Below are 21,538 nucleotides of genomic sequence, written 5' to 3'. Positions count from 1 at the left end.
TTAGCTGCCCTTATTGGGAAGTTGTATGTGGTGGCACCATTTTATATATTTTATACACATGAACTCATTCAGACCTTGCGTCAGCCCTGTGAGGCAGGTACCATTGATAGTCTTGTTAGAGATGAAGAAACTGTGGCTGGGAGAATTTCAGGTGTCATTCCAGCTCACATAGGTGGAATGGCAGGGCTGGGATTTGAACCTAGAGAGTCTAGCAACCACTCTAATGTTCTCAGAAGGTGCCTCCCCACCCCTGAGAGGATCATGGTTACCTCTGGGTCCCCAGTCTTTTCCTGGGCAGCTCACTCAGAAGGCAGTTTTCTGGCTTGCACCCAGGGGTGCCAGCTGCATAGATCCGGGGGCAGGGGGCAGAGACCTGCATTTTTACGAGTCCCCAGGTGATCTGTGGCAGATGGCTGTTGATTGTACTTGAGCCAAAACACTTAGCACCATCCTTGATTCCTCTTTCCTTCTTACCTCTACTTCCAGTTTATCAGCAAAAGTAGTCAACTTGACCTTCAAAATACATCCAGAATCCGATTGGGTGCGGTGGTTCACGCCATGTAATCCCAGCACTTTGGGAGGCCGAGGCAGGCGGATCACTTGAACCCAGGAGTTCAAGACCAGCCTGGCCAACTTGGTGAAACCCCATCTCTGCTAAGAATACAAAAATCAGCTGGACATGGTGGCACACGCCTGTAATCCCAGCTATTCAGAGGCTGAGGCAGGAGAATCGCTTGAACCCAGGAGGTGGAAGTTGCAGTGAGCTGAGATCGTGCCATTGCACTCCAGCCTGGGCGACAAGAGCGAAACTCCATCTCAAAAAAAAAAAAAAGTCAGGCGCAGTGACTCACACCTGTAATCCCAGCACTTTGGGAGGCTGAGGTGGGCAGATCACAACGTCAGGAGATTGAGACCATCCCATCCTGGCCAACATGGTAAAACCCTGTCTCCATTAAAAACACAAAAATTAGTTGGGTGTGGTAGTGGATGCCTGTAATCCCAGCTACTTGGGAGGCTGAGGCAGGAGAATTGCTTGAACCTGGGAGGCAGAGGTTGCAGTGAGCTGAGATTGTGCCACTGCATTCCAGCCTGGGCAACAGGAGCAAAACTCTATCACAAAAAAAAAAAAAAAAAAAAAAGCGAACTGGGTGTGGTAGCACACACCTGTAGTTTCAGCTACTTAGGAGGCTCAGGTGAGGCTGAGGCAAGAGGATCGCTTGAATCTGGGAGGCAGAGATTGCATTAAGCTGAGATCGCACCACTGCACTCTAGCCTGGGTGACAGAGTGAGACCTTATCTCAAAAAAAATTCTATATCTATATAATCTCTAGCTCTAGCTCTAGCTCCAGAATGTGACCCCTTCTTGCCACCCCCACTGCCTCACTCTGGTCAAATCCACCGTCATCTCCTGCCTAGACCACTGCCACCACCTCCTCTCTGGTCTCCCCACTTCCCACTGCGTCTGCTCCCACAGGGCAGTCAGAGGGACCCTCTTAGACCTCAAGTCAGCTCCTGTCCCTCCTCTGCTCAGACACCGCCCCCACCTCGACATGGCCCAGAGTAAAACAAAAGTCCTCATCAGTGACCCACTTTGCCCCTTATTTCTCTTCACCTCTCCCCCTCTCCCCCTGGCTCATGCCACTACAGCCACACTTTCTCCCTTGCTGTTCCTCAAATGCAACGATACGTTCCCACCTCAGGGCCTTTGCACGGCTGCTCCTTCTGCCTGGAATGCTGTTCCTCTCAGACGTCCTCCTAGCTCTCATCTCATTCATTCAGGCCACTGCTTAAATGTCACGTTCGCATTGAAGCCTTCTCTGGTCATTTGTTTAATGCCTCACCTGGCGCCCAGGCAACCCCCCCCCTTTTACTTGCCACTTGTTTCTGTGTTTCCATAGCACCTTTGACCTTCTCACCTGTGACACCATTTATTTATTTGTTGTGTTTGTTATTTATTGTCTGTCTCTCTTTGACTGCAGAATATCCACCCTATAGAGGGGAGGGACTCGGTTTCATTTACTGTTCTGTCCCTAGCACCTAGGACAGTTCCTTGTACGTGGTAAGTGCTGGATAAGTGAATAAAACCTTTTATTCTTTCTCTCTCACCTGTTCAGTGAATAAAAGAAACTCCTGAGAAATTCTGCTCTAGCTGGTAGGGTGCTGGAGAACTTTGCTTCCTCATTGCTTTCACATGCTGCTGGCATTTTCTTTCTTTTTTTTAAATAGAGAGGGGCCCAGGTGCTGTGGCTCATGCCTATAATCCCAGCACTTTGGGAGGCCACGGTGGGCTGATCACCTGAGGTCAGGAGTTCAAGACCAGCCTGGCCAACATGGTGAAACCCCCATCTCCAATAAAAATACGAAAATGAGCTGGGCGTGGTGGCAGGCACCTGTAATCCCAACTATTTGGGAGGCTGAGGCAGGAGAATCGCTTGAACCTGGGAGGTGGAGGTTGCAATGAATCAAGATCGTGCCACTGCACTCCAGCCTGGATGACAGAGCAAGACTCTGTCTCAAAAGGTTAAAAATAGTAATAGTAAAATAAATAGAGACAGGGTCTCATTACGTTGCCCAGGCTGGTCTCAAACTCCTGGCCTCCACCGATCCTCCCTTCTTGGCCTCCCAAAGTGCTGAGACAAAAGGTGTGAGCCACTAGGCCCCGCTGCTGCTGGCATTTCTAAGACACTGATCAGAAAGGAGAAGGTCACCAAAGCTATTCTTTTTAATGTAAAGCAATTTTAACTACACAAAAGAAAAAATGTAAACCCAAGGGTAATATTTCCCTTGACCAGGCCCTTCCTTTTCACTCTGCCTTCCAGATGTACCCCTGATAATATTTTGGTGTAATTTCTTTCAAAAAAAATTTTTTTTTTCAGACAGGGTCTCACTCTGTCACTCAGCCTGGAGTGCAGCGGCGTAATCACAGCTCACTGCAGCCTAAACTTACCACCCCAGGCTTAAGCTGTCTGCCCACCTCAGCCTCTAGAGCAGCTGAGACCACAGGCACTCACCACCATGGCTGGCTAATTTTTTTATTGTTTTGTAAAGACGAGGTGTCACTATGTTGCCCAGGCTGGTCTCGAACTCCTGGGTTCAAGTGATCCTCCTGCCTTGGCTCCCCAAAGTGCTGGGATTACAGGCATGAGCCACTGAGCCGGATCTAACATTTACCATTTATTTACATTGGGGTCAGCAAATGACAGCCCACAGGCCACACTGGCCCAATGCCTGGGTTTATAAACTTTTATTGGAACACAGCCATGCTTGTTGGTTTAGTATTGTCTGTGGCTGTGGCTGCTTTCATGCTATAAGGGCACAGTTAAGCAGTTGTGACAGAGACCATATGTTCAAAGCTGAAAATATTTACCATCTGAGCCTTGACAGAAAAAGTTTGCCAACTCCTGTTTTACATATATAGATGCAGAACTGAGAAATATTATCATTTCTTGAGTTTAGGGATATAGGATGATACTCAATATAGGGACATTTGACTTGCCTTTTTTTTTTTTTTTTTTTTTTTTTTTTTCCTTTTTGAGACAAAGTCTCACTCTGTCGCCCGGGCTGGAGTGCAGTGGCGCAATTTCAGCTTACTGCAACCTCTACCTCCTGGGTTCATGAGATTCTCATGCCTCAGCCTCCCCAGTAGGTAGGATTATAGGCGCCCACTACCACACCCAGCTAATTTTTGTATTTTTAGTAGAGACAGGGTTTCACCATGTTGGCCAGGATGGTCTTGATCTCCTGACCTCATGATCCGCCTGCCTCAGCCTCCCAGAGTGCTGAGATTACAGACGTGAGCCACCGTGCCCAGCCCGTGCTCCTATGTTTTAATTCACCTTTATCTTGTCTACACCGCACCATATTCAATAGCCGCAGCCTAGCTGTGGTTCCTTTGACTCCTCACCCATTGGTAGGGCTGTTGGTGGTTTTCCACGTTCCACCTTTACAAGCCACAACACACTGAGCCTCCTTCTTCCTACTTCCTCATGCATGAGTAGTGATATTGCTGGGTCAAAGAGTATGTGCAGTTAAGACTTTCATAGATGTTGCCAAGCTGCCGCCCACAACAAGACTATTTTCCTTTTTAGGAAAAAAAAAACCAAAAAGAAACCAGTGCAGTCGAGTATTTATTACATGGCTGTTCCCTGAAAGGTTCCACCCCTCGGGTGGGTCACCTATAATTCCCTGAACCCTGGACATGCTGTGGACTCTCAGTCCTTTGAACTGGCTGGTCCCTTCTCCACCCTTCTCTGCCTGGTGACATGCTGCTAGAGCTTTAAGACCCACCTTAGATAATGGGGTAGAATTTTGTGACATTCACTGTGCATTTCTCCCGGGATCCAGCAATCCCACTTCCAAGTAGGTACCATAGAGAAGCATACACAGGTAACATACAAGGACATATCCCAGGATGCCCAGGGCAGCATTATGGGTGGGAATGGGGAGGTGGAGACCACCATGGGGTCTGTTTCGTGGGGAGCTGGTAAGCAAAAGGGAGTGGATTCCTCCATGGTGTCCTAGAAGCAATAAATCAGTTTCACTTGGTAACATGGAGAGATCATAAAAACATAATACTGGGCCGGGCACGGTGGCTCAGGCCTTTAATCCCAGTACTTTGGGAAGCCAAGGTGGGCAGATTGCTTGAGGCCAGGAGTTTGAGACCACCCTGGGCAACATGGCGAAATCCCGTCTCCACTAAAAAATATAAGAAATAGCTGGGCTTGATGGTGTGTATCTGTGATCGCAGCTACTTGGGAGGCTAAGGCACCAGCTCTGTTTTAAAAAACAAAAACAACGAAACAAAAAAATTAATGTTGAATTGAAAAAGTAAGAAACAAAACAGTCTATAGCACAATTTAAAAGATAGCATTTATCCTTTGTGTCAATTTGGAAGACATAATTACACAAAGCAATGCCGTCTGGTCTGTAAGCATTTCTACCTACCCAAGATTGCGTGAATGTTAGAGGTGTTAGGGTTTGTTTATGGGGCACCAGAGGAGGAAACAGGAGTGAGTCTGGAGTATTAAAGGGAAAAATAAGCAAGAAAGCAAAATCGGGATATGGACAAATGATAGAGAAACAGGAACAGAAAATATGACGGAATTCTATGCACCAAAGTCCACGCCCTATAAAAGGATCTGTCCCTGGAGGGCAATCGCTTCTCAGAAGCCTTCTACAAATGGCGTCCCCAACCCTCAATTCCTTCCCCAGCTAGAATCAGTCCCTCTCTCCTCTCGCTTCCTTTCAACGTCTTCTGCTGCACATCAATGCACAGCTTCACCAGACTGACACTGTGTCCATGACCATCTCCCCAGCCACAGCAGGAACATTTTGAGGGAAGGAAACAAGTGTGTGCCTCAATGTTCCTGATCTGTAAGAAGGGGGATGGTGATCAAAGTATCTGCTGGCCGGGTGCAGTGGCTCACGCCTGTAACCCCAGCACTTTGAGAGGTTGAGGTGGGCAGATCGCTTGAGCCCAGGAGGTTGAGGCTGCAGTGAGCTGTGATTGCACCACTGAACACTCCAGCCTGGGCAACGGAGCAAGATGCTGTCTTGAAGGAGGGAAGGAGGGAAGGAAGGAAGGGAGGGAAGGAGGGAGGGAGGGAGGGAGGAGAAGGCAGAAAGGCAGGACAGGAAAAGTATCTACCATTTACAGCTGTTGAAGGGTTAAATTAATTAGTTCACGTCCTGTGCTTAGCGTAGTGATTTTGGCCAATTGCAAGCCCTCGATAAATGTTGGTGGCTGCTATTATTATTACTATTATTATTATTTTTGAGACAGATCCTTGCTCTGTCGACCAAGCTGGAGTGCAGTGGTGTGCTCTCTCCTCACTGCAACCTCTGCCTCCCCGGTTCAAGTGATTCTCCTGCCTCAGCCTCCCGAGTAGCTGCGACTACAGGCATGCGCCACCATGCCCAGCTAATTTTTGTATTTGTTGGTAGAGATGAGGTTCCACCATGTTAGCCACTCTGGTCTTGAACTCCCCACCTCAGGCGATCCTCCCGCCTCAGCCTCCCAAAGAGCTGGCGGGTGCCTGTAATCCCAGCTACTCGGGAGGCTGAGGCAGGAGAATCACATGAACCTGAGGTTGCCACTGCCCTCCAGCCTGGCCGATAGAGCAAGACTCAGTCTCAAAACAAACAAACAACAAAACCAAAGAGCTGGGATTACAGGCGTGAGCCGCTGCACCCGGCCAGTGGCCATTACTATTAGCATCATTATTATTATTGGGCTTGGCCTCATGACATGGGGAGAGGCCTCACCCCAATGCCCCCTTCTTCAGGATGTCTTCCCTGATTGTTCCGTAGGGAGCCCTGCCAGTGCCTGCGGTGTCTCCCTTACAGCCTCTTCCCCAGGCGTGGACACTGCCTACTTACCTGTCGGTCTCCCTCACTGCGTTGGGGAGTCCTCAAAGACCGGGACCAGCGTTGGTTTCCCTCAGGTTCCTTGGAGACTGGCATAGCGGCTGGTGTCCCTCGGGCCTTCAGGGACATCTGTCTGCCTGAATGGAATGCAGGCTGGGAGGGCAGATAAAGCAGGTGTATGATTAACGAATATATGGAGGGGTGTAGATGATGATAGCTCGGTGACAAAGGTAGAAACCGAGTCCTCATCTGGTTTCAACCCACCCCCTTCCTCCTCCCTACCACTCCTCTGCAAGCTCCCTGCACTCCGGGCTCCTGGCCCAGGAGCCACCCCTGTCCTGAACCTGAGCCCCGGAAGGGTCCTTTCCTTGCAATGTCCTTCCTCCCCTTCCTTCATCCCCAGCGTGGCAGGTGACACAGGTGTGCACAGTCAACACCCTCAGGAATCTTAGTCTTTGCGCACGTGCCGTGGGTCCCTTGGCATCCGATAAATCTTACAGACCGTTCCCCCGGAATTATCTTTTTAAATCAGGCTTATTAAATACATGTACGAATTTATAATTTTTGAGTATATTTTCACAATATTTTTTTTTTTTTTTTTTTGAGACGGAGTCTCACTCTGTCACCTAGGCTGGAGTACAGTGGTTCAATCACAGTTTACTGCAGCCTCAATCTCCTGGGCTCAAAGAATCCTTCTGCCTCAGACTCCCGAGTAACTACCACAGCCTTGCACCACCACATCCAGATAAATTTTTTAAAATTTGTATAGAGATGGGGGGGGGGTCTCACTATATTGCCCAGGCTGGTCTCGAACCATGGCAACACCTGGAAGTTACTAGCTCATTCTCTAGCTAATTCTGAATAACCTGCTCTCTTAATTAGCATATCATTAAACGTAGATATAAGTATGACTGCAGCCCTGCGCTGAGCTGCTGTTCCCACTCAGCACGCTGCTTGTTGAACAGCCTGTGGTCCCAGAGCTGTAAGTCTGCCACCGCCTCAGGAAAGCTATTTTCTTCCACCACCGGCTCCCTCTTGAATTCCTCCCTGGTAGAAGCCAAGAGCTTGCCCTGCATCGGGTTTACTTTTTTTTTTCCGAGACAGAGTCTCACTTTGTCACCCAGGCTGGAGTGCAGTAATGCAATCTTGGCTTGCTGCAACCTCTGCCTCCTAGGTTCAAGCGATTCTCCTGCCTCAGCCTCCCAAGTAGCTGGGATTACAGGCACGCACCAACACGCCTGGCTAATTTTTTTTGTATTTTTAGTAGAGGCGGGGTTTCACTATGTTGGTCAGGCTGGCCTCGAACTCCTGACCTCAAATGATGCACCGACCTCGGCCTCCCAAAGTTCTGGGATTACAGGCGTGAGCCACCATGCCCAGCCCAGGTTTACTTTTTTAAAAAGTGCCAGACTTCACTCCAAGGTGGCTGTATTAACTTCCTATGGCTGCGATAACAAATTACCACTAAGTTTTTTTTTTTTTTTTTTTTTTTTTTTGAGGCGGAGTCTCGCTCTGTCGCCCAGGCTGGAGTGCAGTGGCGCGATCTCGGCTCATTGCAAGCTCCGCCTCCCGGGTTCCCGCCATTCTCCTGCCTCAGCCTCCCGAGTAGCTGGGACTACAGGCGCCGCCACCACGCCCAGCTAATTTTTTTGTATTTTTAGTGGAGACGGGGTTTCATTGTGTTAGCCAGGATGGTCTCGATCTCCTGACCTCGTGATCCGCCCGTCTCGGCCTCCCAAAGTGCTGGGATTACAGGCTTGAGCCACCGCCCCTGGCCAACCACTAAGTTTTTTTATACATAAATTATTAAAATTAATTATTATTATTATTATTTTTTTTTTTTTTTTTTGAGACGGAGTCTCACTCTGTCACCCAGGCTGGAGTGCAGTGGCCGGATCTCAGCTCACTGCAAGCTCCCCCTCCCGGGTTTACGCCATTCTCCTGCCTCAGCCTCCCGAGTAGCTGGGACTACAGGCGCCCGCCACCTCGCCCGGCTAGTTTTTTGTATTTTTTAGTAGAGACGGGGTTTCACTGTGTTAGCCATGATGGTCTCGATCTCCTGACCTCGTGATCCGCCCACCTCGGCCTCCCAAAGTGCTGGGATTACAGGCTTGAGCCACCGCGCCCAGCCCTATTATTTTTCTTTTGAGATGGAGTCTTGCTCTGTCACCCAGGCTGGAGTACAATGACCCCGATCTCAGCTCACTGCAACCTCTGTGTCCTGGGTTCAAGTGATTCTCCTGCCCCAGCCTCCTGAGTAGCTGCGATTACAGGCATGTGCCACCATGCCCGGCTAATTTTTGTATTTTAGTAAAGATGGAGTTTCACTATGTCGGCCAGGCTGGTCTCGAACTCCTGACCTCAAGTGATCCCCTACTTCGGCCTCCCAAAGTGCTGGGATTACAGGCGTGAGCCACTGCGCCTGGCAATGGGGTAAATTTTTATGCTTCTAGGGAGCAGGCTCAGCTGTAGAATTGCATTGTCCCAGGTGGTAACTGCTAGTCGCATGAGGTGGTTTAAATGTAAATGAATTAAAATTAAATAAGATTAAAATCTTCAAAGCCGGGCACTGTGGCTCATGCCTGTAATCCCAGCACTTTAGGAGGCCAAGGTGGGAGGATCACTTGATTCCAGGAGTTTGAGACCATCTGGGCAACATAGTGAGATCCTGTGTCTACCAAAAATTTAAAAATGAGCCAGGCATGGTGGTGTGGACCTGTAGTCCCAGCTACTCAGGAGGCCGAGGAGAGACGATTGCTTGAGCCCAGGAGGTCAAGGCTGCGGTGAGCAATGATCGAGCCGCTGCACTCCAGCCTGGGTGACAGAGCAAGATCCTGTCTCTCTAAAAAAAAAAAAAAAAAAAAAAGCGAGAGAGAAAAAAACATTCAGTTCCTCAGTCCCACTAGCCACATCTTCAGTGATTGACAGCCACATAGGTTAGTATAGGTTGGTGTCTACCCTGTTGGCAGCACAGACATACCACATTTCCAGCATCATGGGAAGCTCTACAAGTCTACGGGGAAATCAACCTGTCTCCTGCAGTGATGACCTTTCCCAGGATTGCACAGATGTATGATTATGCCAGACAATTGCCTTCCCACAGGGGCTGAGAAAAGGAAGAAATAAGAGACAATGAGAAAAAGACATCCAACCGTAAAAATAATAATTGTCTGGCACTTTGTAAGCAGTCATTACATTTTTTAAAAATACAACTGCCATCTAATAAGCATTTACGAAGTTCCAAGTACTTTCTGGACTACGTTATCTGACTTATGTTTATTCCCAGAGAAATAGGAGGAGCAAGAGAGAAAGACACTCATTCTGAGCCCCTTGTTTTCTCAAACAGCAGAGGGATTAACTCTTTAAGTTCCACACACCTCTCGGGGCCAGCCATCTCGGAAGGAAATCTCTCTGAAATCTGTCATCCACTTATGGGAAAACAGGGCTCATTATCTTCCCTGCCAAACCTGTTCTGATACTTGCATTTCCCCTCTTGGTCAATAATAGTTTCTCTAGATCTGTCAGTGTCCAGGTTAGATATGGGGGGGCATATCTAACCCCATCATCCTCACTGCCTCTCTCCTTCTTGCCACCCCCCACAAATGGGCCTCCTACCCCTGTCTCTGCCCCAAGCCATCTTCTCCATCCTCAGGGTGACCACTCCCATTCAAGCCTCATTCTTTCCCAGCCTCTTCCCAGGCGTGTAGGTTGTTCCGTCCATCCTGCCCCCCACATAGCCAAAGAGGATCTTTCTACACCTAGAACTGATCCTACTCATCCTCTACTCACAGCCCTCCCGTGGCTCCTCAGGCTTCTAGCACCACACTCCAGCCCTTCAGTCTGGCATTGGAAATGCTGTCTTTCATCTCTGCACAAGTACCACTCCTTTACTCTCCCTCCCTGGTGACCTCCTACTCATCCTTCAACACCCAACTCAAATATCCCTTCACACTCTCCTCCCGTCTCCTGCAGTACCATATGAGACCTGGGTCACCCACTGGTTTCTCTCTGTTGTGAGTTTTTTCCACTACCTGTCAGTCTTCCTTGTGAGAGCGTAAGCTCCAGGAGGGGAAAACGGTTGCCACATCTTGGACAGGGCCTAGCACATAATAGGTGCTCAGTAAATATATATTGGGAGAAAAAATGGTTAATAATAGGTACTATCAAATGAACGCTGTGTCAGAAATCATAAGTTTACAGAGGAGAATCGAGGAAGACAACACCTTAAGCAGGTGATCAGAGGTAAGATCACACTGGTGACGGGGCCTTCTAACATCAGTTTCTAACATCCTCTTGGTGATGTCAGGCACCAAGTAGGACCCAGCATCACTCCCATAGTGTCTCTGCCCAAAGTGCTCAACCTGAATCTAATTATGGGAAAAAAAAAATCAGACAAATCCAAACCAAGAGATATTCCACAAACTAAACGACCAGGACCTTTCCCTTGAAGACTTTCGTAGAAGTCTCAAAGTCATGAAAGTCAACGAAAGATGGGGGAGCTGTCACAGATTGGAGAGGACTGAGGAGACATGACAATTAAATGTTGTGTGGGTCCCTGGATGGGATCCTGGACCAGAAAAAGGGCATGAGTGGGAATACGGTGAAATGTGATAAAAGGTTTGGCTGGGCACAGTGTCTCACGCTCATAATCCCAGTACCTTGGGAAGCTAAAGCAGGAGGATCCCCTGAGCCTGGGGGTTCGAGACCAGCTTGGGCAACATAGGGAGACTCTCATCTCTCTTCTTTTTTTGAGACAGAGGCTGGAGCGCAGTGGCACAATCTTTGCTCACTGCAACCTCCGCCTCCCAGGTTCAAGCGATTCTCCTGCCTCAGCCTCCCGAGTAGCTGGGATTACAGGTGCCCACCACCATGGCTGGTTAATTTTTGTATTTTTAGTAGAGATGGGGTTTCACCATGTTGGCCAGGCTGGTCTCAAACTCCAGACCTCAGGCAATCCGCCTGACTCGGCCTCCCAAAGTGCTGGGATTACAGGCGCGAGCCACCGCGCCCAGCCGGGAGACCCCTATCTCTACAAAATTTAAAAAAAAAAAAAAATTAGCCAGACATGGTGGCGCATGCCTGTAACAAAAAGAAATCAGTGGGTGACCCAGGTCTTGGCTCAACGATTGCTTGAGCCCGGGAGGTCAAGCCTGCAGTGAGCTGTGATTGCACCACCACACTCCAGCCTGGGCAACAGAGTGAGGCTCTGTCAGAAGGAAGGTAGGAAGGAAGGAGGGAAGGAAGGAAGGAAGGAAACAAAGGAGGGAGGGAGGGGAGAGAGAGAAAGAAAGAAAGAGAAAGAAAAAGAAAGAAGAAAGAAAGAAAGGAAGGAAGGAAGGAGAAAAAAGAAGAAAAGAAAAGAGGGAGGGAGGGGAAGAAAGGAAGGAAGGAAGGAAAAAGAAAAAAGAAGAAAAGAAAAGAGGGAGGGGGGAAGAAAGGAAGGAAGGAAGAAAGAAAGAAAGAAAGAAAGAAAGAAAGAAAGAAAGAAAGAAAGAAAGAAAGAAAAAGAAAAAAGAGAAAGAGAAAGAAGGGAGGGAGAGAAGGAGGGGAAGATGGAAGAGGGAGGAAGGAAGGAAGGAAGGAAGGGAGGGAAGGAGGAAGGAAGGAAGGAAAGAAACGCATTCGTAGATTAGTCCATAGAAATGTTACCATGTTTATTTCACAATATTTTACTGTTGTTATGAAAAGTTTTAACCTTTGGAGAAGTTTGGGTGAAGGGTGAGAATTCTTTGCATTATTTTGCATGAGAATTCTTTGCATTATTTTTGCAACTTTTTTTGTTAAGTCTGAAATTACTTCAAAATAAAGTGTTTAAAAAGCCATGTATAGCAAAAACTTCCATGCATATTTCTTTAACCGTTTCAGCACCATTATCTCAATATCACCAACACAGAAACAGACGTAGGGACAGATAAGTAAGGGGCAGACTTAGGATTTGAACTCATGTGAGTCTGATTCCAGTGCTCACATTTTTAAAAACTCAGCACAATTTTTTAAGCACCTACTGTGTGCCAGGCACAGTGCTGCGAACTGAGAATACCTCCATGGACAAGCCAGAGTGTCTGTCCTCCTGGATCTCAACTTCTCATGGAAGAGACAATGAGCAAGTAAACAATAAAATATTTGACATAATGGCAGGAGGTGAAGCTTTTATTTATTTATTTTTTATTTTTTTTAGACGGAGTCTCGCTGTGTCACCCAGGCTGGAATGCAGTGGCACCATCTCAGTTCACTGCAACCTCCGCCTCCCGGGTTCAAGCGATTGTCCTGCCTCAACCTCCCAAGTAGCTGGGATTACACGCGCCCGCCACCAGTTGGCTAATTTTTGTATTTTTAGTAGAGATGGGGTTTCGCCATGTTGGTCAGGCTGGTCTCAAATCCCTGACCTCATGATCTGCCCCCCTCGGCCTCCAAAAGCGCTGGGATTACAGGTGTGAGCCACCGCGCTGGGCAGGCAGTGAAGCTTTTAAAAATGCTGAACAAGGCTGGGGCGTGGTGGCTCATGCCTGTAATCCCAGCACTTTGGGTGGCTAAGGCGGGCGGATCATTTGAGGTCAGGAGTTCGAGGCCAGCCTGGGCAACATAGTGAGACTCCTGTCTCTACCAAGAATCAAAAAGTTAGCCGGGTGTGGTAGCACATGCCTGTGGTCCCAACTACTCTGGAGGCTGAGGCAGGAGGATCGCTTGAGCCCAGGAGTTCAAGGCTGCAGTGAGCTATGATTGCAAAACTGCACCGCAGCGTGGGCAACAGAGAAAGACCCTGGAGGGTGGATCACCTGAGGTCAGGAGTTTGAGACCAGCCTGGCCAACATGGCGAAACCCCCATCTCTACTAAAAATACAAAAATTAGCCAGGTGTGGTGGCACATGCCTGTAATCCTAGCTGTTTAGGAGGCTAAGACAGGAGAATTGCTTGAACCCAGGAGGTGGAGGTTGCAGTGAACCAAGATCGCGCCATTGCACTGCAGCCTGGGTGACAGAGAGAGAGAGACCCTGTCTCAAAAAAAAAAAAAAAAAAACACCAAAACAAGGCAACAAGGGAATCGAGAGAACATAGTAAGGAGCTGAACGCTGAGAAAAGGAAACAGAAGTACAGTGAAGGTAGAAGTTTAAAACCTCTGCGTTTTGGCTGCCTGCTTCCCTAATTTGGTGCCTCCAAGTCTGTACTCTTACCCATTAAGCTAAATTACCTCCCACAGGTGCCGTAATGAATCAGCTCTTTCCTTGACTCAGGGCTGTTATTACAAACATCGGTCATTACTCTCTAGACCAGGGATTCTCACAGTTTCATATGCTCTAAAAATGTGCCTTGGTAAGAGCCATCAAATGAGCTCTGTGTGAGAAAGAGTAACTTTACAGCGGAGAAACTGGGCAGACGGCATCTTAAGCACGGGATCAAAGTTAATGTCACCCGTTGTGGGACCTGCTGACATCAGAGACCTCTTGATGTCATGCATCAAGGACGCAGCATCCCTCCCGCAGTTAATGTTGTGAGGGATCTTAAGATTCTGATTCAGCAGGTCCAGGGTGGGGCCGAGGGGCTGTATTTTTAATAAGCTCCAGGTGAGGCTGATGCTGCTGGTCCTGGAGCATGGACCACACTTTAAGCAGCAAAGCTGGGGCTGCTTAAACTTGAGCAAAGCTGAAAACCACCTCCAGGACTTGGTAAAATCCAGATTGTGTGGATTGCATGGTGGCTCATGCCTCTAATCCCAGCGCTTTGGGAGGCCAAGGCAGGAGAATTGCTTGAGGCCGGAAGTTCAAGACCAGCCCGGGCAACAGAGCAAGACCCCCCCCCATCTCTACAAAAAAAAAAAATTAAAATTAAAATTAACCAGGCGTGGTGACATGCACCTATAGTCCAGCTACTCAGGAGGCTGAAGTGGGAGAATCGCTTGGGCCCAGGAGTTTGAGGCTTCAGTGAACTGTGATAGAGCCACTGCACTCCAGCCTGGGTGGCAGAGTGAGACCTTGTCTCTGAAAAGGTAGATAGATAGATAGATAGATAGATAGATAGATAGATAGATAATAGATAGATGATGATAGATAGATAATAGATAGATGATGATAAATAGATAATAGATAATAGATGATAGATAAATAGATAGATAATAGACAATAGATGATATATAGACAGATAGATAAATAGATAGATAGGCTGGGCACAGTGGCTCATGCCTCTAATCTCAGCACTTTGGGAGGCCAAGGCGGGGAGATCATCTAAGGTCAGGAGTTCAAGACCAGCCTGGCCAACATGGCAGAACTCTGTCTCTACTAAAAATACAAAAATTAGCCAGGCGTGGTGGCAGGCACCTATAATCGCAGCTACTCGGGAGGCTGAAGCAAGAGAATTGCTTGAACCCGGGAGGCGGAGGTTGCAGTGAGCTGAGAAAGTGCCACTGCACTCCAGCCTGGGCGACAAGAGTGAAACTCTGTCTCAAAAATAAAAATTAAAAAAGATAGATCAATCGATCGATCAATCGATAGATAGATAGATAGGTGTGCTCTACCTATAGACGCTCTAGAAAGCCTCCCTGTGCAGCATTTAGCTCTTCAGTCCTTCCACCCTCTATGTGATCAATCCTGTATATTAAATTACCTCCTGTTGAAAGACCTAAGGTGATTTTTGTTTGCCTGGCCAGACCCTGTCAGAGACACACGTCTGGAACTGAGAAGGGGACAGTGGGCATGGGTGAAGTGTCCTCAAGATGCAGCATCCTATAATAATGTACACCACAACACTGTGACACTAAACCGTGCATCCTTCTCTGTGGAAGCCTAGTGGTGTCCTGGTTCCTTACCTTTGCCCAGGCTGTTCCCTTCACCTTGAATGCCCATCCTCCCCTTCCCACATATCTGAATTTTATTCATCTGTATTAGCCATAACCAAGTACCAAAAACTGTGTGGCTTAAATGGTAGAAATTTATTGTCTCACAATTCCAGAGGCCAGAAATTTGCAGTGTTGCCTGAGCTGGTTCCTGCTGAAGACCACGAGGGAGAATCTGTCCCAGCCCTCTGTCCTAGCCTCAGCCTCCTGAGTAGATGGGACCACAGGTGTGTGCCACCAGGCCTGGCTAATTTTTGTATTTTTAGTAGAGACAGGCTTTCACCGTATTGACCAGGCTGGTGTTGAACTCCTGACCTCAAGTGATCTGCCCACCTCGGCCTCCCAAAGTGTGGGATATCAGGCATGAGCCACCGCACCCGGCCCACACGGCATTATTTTTATAAGGACACCAGTCACATTGGTTTAGAGGTTCACTCTGCTCCAGGATGACCTCATCTTGACTAATTACATCTGCAATGACCCTGTTTCTAAATATGGTCACTTTTCTGAGGTATTGGGGGTTAGGATGTCAACAATTCTTTTTTAGGGGGAGACACAATTCAATTTCTTACACTCATGAAGGCAAAACAGAAAGCAGAGAAGACTGCCGGGAAATGCCGGGGTGAGGGGGTGCTCCCTTAGATCAGGTGGTCCGGGAAGGCCTCTCTTCATCAGACATGCATGAGGCACAGAATGAAGGAGATGAATCAGCGACGCTTTCCCGGGAGGAAAGAACATGGACTTCATTGCCTGGCGTTTAGGACATTTCCCTTGGTGTCTCAGAGGTATTTAAACGGGTTTATTGTTGTTGTTGTTTTTTTTTCTGCTCATTTCCTGGTTTGAAAGTGGTGAGATTAGGCCGGGTGCGGTGGCTCAAGCCTGTAATCCCAGCACTTTGGGAGGCCGAGACGGGCGGATCACGAGGTCAGGAGATCGAGACCATCCTGGCTAACACGGTGAAACCCCATCTCTACTAAAAAAATACAAAAAACTAGCCGGGCGAAGTGGCGGGCGCCTGTAGTCCCAGCTACTCGGGAGGCTGAGGCAGGAGAATGGCGTGAACCCGGGAGGCGGAGCTTGCAGTGAGCTGAGATCCGGCCACTGCACTCCAGCCTGGGTGACAGAGCCAGACTCAGTCTCAAAGAAAAAAAAAAAAAAGAAAGTGGTGAGATTAAGAAAGAGGACAGTCATTGAGGCGTGGTTCTTGTAAGAAGCTGAGAATTTTTCTGCCGTGTCAAATTCACTAAATCAGTGGATCTGAGAAGCTCCAACAGCTGTGAGGCTGAGAAGCTGTCAGATCCCAATTCCGGGGAAAATCTGGGGGTTTCTGCTGCGCAGCTGCCGTGCCAGGTATCAGATTGTCACAGGCAACACCCTTGCCCGGCTTTATTTAGAATAACATGCACACAAAAATGGTGCGTACATTGTGAATGTACAGCTCAACGAATTATCACACAGTGAACAAGCCCATGAAGCCAGCAATCCAGTACCCAGATTTTAAAATCAGAACATCCCCAAGCCCTCTTGTCCCTCCTCTTCTCCCAAGGGTCACCACTATTCTGACTTCTAACACCATAGATTACTTCTTCCTGTTCTTGAACTTTATATAAATGGAACAGTACAGTCTGTACTCCTTTGAGTCTGTCTTCTTCCACTTAACATAGGTTCTATGTTGATTGCTGATTCTCATTGCTGAATGGCACAGGCTGGAAACCTACAACCTGGGGTCAGCTCTAGACTGTTGCTTGTTTGTGTAAATAAAGTTTTATTGGAACAAAGTCATGCCCATTCATTCACTGTGGTCTATAACTGTGTAAGCCCAGCAATGGCTGCGGCAGAGACCACATGGCCCAGAAAACTGAAAATATTTACTATCTGGTCCTTAACAGAAAAAGTTTGTCAACCCCTACTAGATGGCATTCCATTGTACAAACATAACACAATCTATTTATCCATTCAATGGTGGACGGATGGATGTTTCTGTAGTTTCCAGTTTCGGGTTATTACAATAGGGTTTCTAAGGACATTCTTGTATGGAGTTGTGAAACTTTTTCTACAAAGAGCCAGAGAGGAAATTTTTATTTTATTTTATTTTATTATTTTATTTTATTTTATTTATTTTATTTTATTTATTTTGAGACGGGGTCTCATTCTGTCACCCAGGCTGGAGTGCAGTGGCACGATCTCAGCTCACTGCAGCCTCCACCTCCCGGGTTCAAGCAATTATCCCACATCAGCCTCCTGAGTAGCTGCGATAACAGGGGTGCGCCACCATGCCCAGCTAATTTTTGCATTTTTAGTAGAGATGAGGTATCTCCATGTTGGCCAGGCTGGTCTCAAACTCCTGACCTCAGGTGATCCACCTACCTTGGCCTCCCAAAGTGCTGGGATTACAGGTGTGAGCCACCATGCCCGGCCCAGAGAGGAAATATTTTAAACTTAGGGAATAATATAAGATCTTTGTCATATATATATATATATATATTTTTTTTTTTTTAACCCTTTTTTTTTTTTTTGAGACAGAGTTTTGCTCTTTTGCCCAGGTTGGAGTGCAATGGTGTGATTTCAGCTCACTGCAACCTCCACCTTCTGGTTTCAAGCAATTCTGCCTCAGCCTCCCAAGTAGCTGAGATTACAGGTGCCCACCACCATGCTCGACTAATTTTTCTATTTTTAGTAGAGACGGGGTTTCACCATGTTGGCCAGGCTGCTCTCAAACTCCTGACCTCGTGATCCACCTGCCTTGGCCTCCCAAAGTGCTGGGATTACAGGCGTGAGCCACCGCACCCGACCTACAACCCTTTGAAAACAAAAACCATTCTTAGCTCTGGCCCATAAAGGAACAGGCTGGAGACTGAATTGAGCCCCTGTAGTGGGCCAATCCCTGTTTTAGTGGACTTTGGTGAACATACATGTGCATCGTGGTTGGGTATGCCAGTGTTCCCCTTTTATTACAAATGTTCTGTTTTTCCTCTGTACCCTGCTGGAATAAAATCCATGAGTAAACTATTTACACACATAACTTTAAAAAATCAAATAACTTAAAGATAAAGGAGAAATAGGCTGCATGTGGTGGCTCACGCCTGTAATCCCAGCACTTTGGGAGGCCGAGGTGGGTGGATTACCTGAGGTTAGCAGTTTGAGATCAGCCTGGGTAACATGGTGAAACCCTATCTCTACTAAAAATACAAAAACTTAGCCAGGTTTGGGGCTGCATGGCTGTAATCCTACCTACTGGGGAGGCCGAAGCATGAGAATCACTTGAACCCAGGAGATGGAGGTTACAGTAAGCTGAGATCACGCCACTGCACTCCAGCCTGGACAACAGAGCAAGACACTTGTCTCAAAAAAAAAAAAAAAAATTAAAAGTGGAGGCCAAGGATGCTGTTCAACATCCTTCAACACACAGGACAGCCCCCAACAACAAAGAATTGTATGGCCCCAAATGTCAACAGCGCCAAGGCTGAGAAACCCAGTCCTAGAGCCTTACTCCTGAGATGTGATCCATGGACCAGAAGCATTAGGGAAACAGGAGCCTAGGAGAGCCAGAATAACGCCATTTTCAGTTCTGCTCCATCTTGGGACTACCAAGGCACATTTCTTGCCAGTCACGCACATTCCGTGCACGCAGGTACAGCTTAGGTTAGTCTTTTTTTTTTCTTTGATATGGAGTCTTGCTGTGTCACCCATGCTGGAGTGCAATGGCGCCATCTCGGCTCACTGCAACCTCCGTCTCCTGGGTTCAAGCAATTCTCCTGCCTCAGCCTCCGGAGTAGCCAGGATTATAGGCACATGCCACCACACCCAGCTAATTTTTCTTTATTATTATTTTTTTATTTTTGGTAGAAATAGAGTTTCGCCATGTTGGCCAGGCTGGTCTCCAACTCCTGACCTTAGGTGATCCACCCCCTCTGCCTCCCAAAGTGTTGGGATTACAGGCATGAGCCACCGTGCCTAGTTTAGTCTTTACATAGACAAGACCCCTGTATAAGAAAAACTTAAAACAAGGACGATGTATTCTCCTGCTTGCTCTCTGAGGATGCCCTCCTCTGCAATAAAGCAGCTTTCAATAAAATCTTTCTTGTCACTGCACTCTGTGACTGTCCTTGAATTCCTTCCTGCAAGAGATTTAAAGACCTTCTCTTGGGGCCTGGATCAAGACCCCTTTTTCTGGTAACAGAAGCATCATCAACTCCTGGAAGCTTGGAAAACATTTAGAACCTTAGGCCGCACTCTAAACCTCATACATCGGAATCCGCATTTGATCAACATCTCCAGGAGATCCATGTGTGCATTAAAGTTTGAGAAGTGTTCACCAGGATGATATAATGAAGTAGCCAGGGCTTGCCAGGTAATATCATCACCCTGAACAGCTACAAACCCAGCGTGACATTAGGAGGCCAAGGTGGGAGGATCACTTGAAGCCAGGAGTTTGAGAGCAGCCTGAGCAGCACAGCAAGACCCCATCTATAAAAAATATTAATTTCCGGCCGGGCGCGGTGGCTCAAGCCTGTAATCCCAGCACTTTGGGAGGCCGAGGCGGGTGGATCACGAGGTCAGGAGATCGAGACCATCCTGGCTAACATGGTGAAACCCCGTCTCTACTAAAAATACAAAAAACTAGCCGGGCATGGTGGCGGGCGCCTGTAGTCCCAGCTACTCAGAGGCTGAGGCAGGAGAATAGCGTGAACCCAGGAGGCGGAGCTTGCAGTGAGCCGAGATTGCGCCACTGCACCCCAGCCTGGGCGACACAGCGAGACTCCGTCTCAAAAAAAAAAAAAAAAAATTAATTTCTAATTAGCTGGGCACTGGGATCACGCACCTATACTCCAAGCTGTTCTGGAGGCTGATGTCAGAGGATCATTTGAACCCAGGAGTTAGAGGATGCAATGAGCTATGATCACACCACTGCACTCTAGCATGAGTGACAGAGTGAGACCTTGTGTCAAAAAAAAAAGTAAAGAAAAAGGTGATATTTATTTTAATAATATATTTTAACTTAATACAATATATGTAAATCATTATTTTAACATGCGGTCACTGTAATCAATTATAACGAAATATTTGACCTTTTTTTTTTTTTTTGAGATAGAGTCTCGCTCCGTCGCCCAGGCTGGAGTGCAGTGATGCAATCTTGGCCCACTGCAAGCTCCACCTCCAGGGTTCACGCCATTCTCCTGCCTCAGCCTCCCGAGTAGCTAGGACTACAGGCGCCCGCCACCATGCCTGGCTAATTTTTTGTATTTTTAGTAGAGATGAGGTTTCTTTTTCTTTTTTTTTTTTTTTTTTGAGACGGAGTCTCGCTCTGTCACCCAGGCTGGAGTGCAGTGGCCGGATCTCAGCTCACTGCAAGCTCCGCCTCCCAGGTTTACGCCATTCTCCTGCCTCAGCCTCCCGAGTAGCTGGGACTACAGGTGCCCGCCACCTCACCCGGCTAGTTTTTTTGTACTTTTTAGTAGAGACGGGGTTTCACCGTGTTCGCCAGGGTGGTCTCGATCTCCTGACCTCGTGATCTGCTCCCTTCAGCCTCCCAAAGTGCTGGGATTACAGGCGTGAGTCACCGCGCCCGGCCAACATTCTTTTTTTTTTTTTTTTTTTTTTTTTGAGACGGAGTCTCGCTCTGTTGCCCAGGCTGGAGTGCAGTGGCCGAATATCAGCTCACTGCAAGCTCCACCTCCTGGGTTTACGCCATTCTCCTGCCTCAGCCTCCCGAGTAGCTGGGACTATAGGCGCCCGCCACCTCGCCCGGCTATTTTTTTGTATTTTTTAGTAGAGACGGGGTTTCATCGTGTTAGCCAGGATGGTCTCGATCTCCTGACCTCGTGATCCTCCCGTCTCGGCCTCCCAAAGTGCTGGGATTACAGGCTTGAGCCACCGCGCCCGGCCTTTTTTTTTTTTTTTAAATATTAAGTCCTTTGAAATCTCTAAGCCCATCTCAACTCAGACCAACCACATTTCAGGTGCTCCGGAGCCACATGTGGCGACCAGCTGCAAACTCAACCTTCAAACTCAAACGTTCCTAAAACTGGCGACATTTTAGGTTTGGGATAGGCCTCTACCATCTCAGCCAGATTTCCCTCTCTCTGCCAAGGTGGTTGTTATTATTATTATTATTATTATTATTATTATTATTATTTCAGACAGGGTCTCGCTCTGTCACCGAGGCTGGAGTGCAGTGGCATGATCTCGGCTTACTACAACCTCCACCTCTTGGGTTCAAGTGATTCTCCTGGCTCAGCCTCCTGAGTAGCTGGGATTACAGGCACGTGCCACCATGCCTGGCTAATTTTTGTATTTTCAGGAGAGACAGGGTTTCACCACGCTGAGCACGCTGATCGCGAACTC

General features: G+C 47.8%; 1 protein-coding gene across 5 annotated transcripts in view; it reads right to left on the bottom strand.

The window, feature by feature from the left end:
* Positions 1-21,538, bottom strand: part of LOC105497163 (myosin heavy chain 14) — a 148,991-nt gene that overhangs the window by 118,608 nt on the left and 8,845 nt on the right. For 4 of the 5 annotated variants that reach the window (XM_071087521.1, XM_071087524.1, XM_071087522.1 and 1 more), the window contains one exon: positions 6,379-6,519. In XM_071087521.1, coding sequence (XP_070943622.1) covers positions 6,379-6,519 — 141 coding nt within the window. Of the gene's footprint in view, positions 1-6,378; positions 6,520-9,346; positions 9,473-21,538 lie in introns of those variants that run through there. The other variant, XM_071087523.1, reaches the window with a different exon arrangement.

The sequence above is a fragment of the Macaca nemestrina genome, chromosome 20 (assembly GCF_043159975.1).
Source record: "Macaca nemestrina isolate mMacNem1 chromosome 20, mMacNem.hap1, whole genome shotgun sequence".
Taxonomy (NCBI): Eukaryota; Metazoa; Chordata; class Mammalia; order Primates; family Cercopithecidae; genus Macaca; species Macaca nemestrina.
Note: the sequence above shows the minus strand (reverse complement) of the source record. Positions and strands in the feature narration are given on the sequence as shown.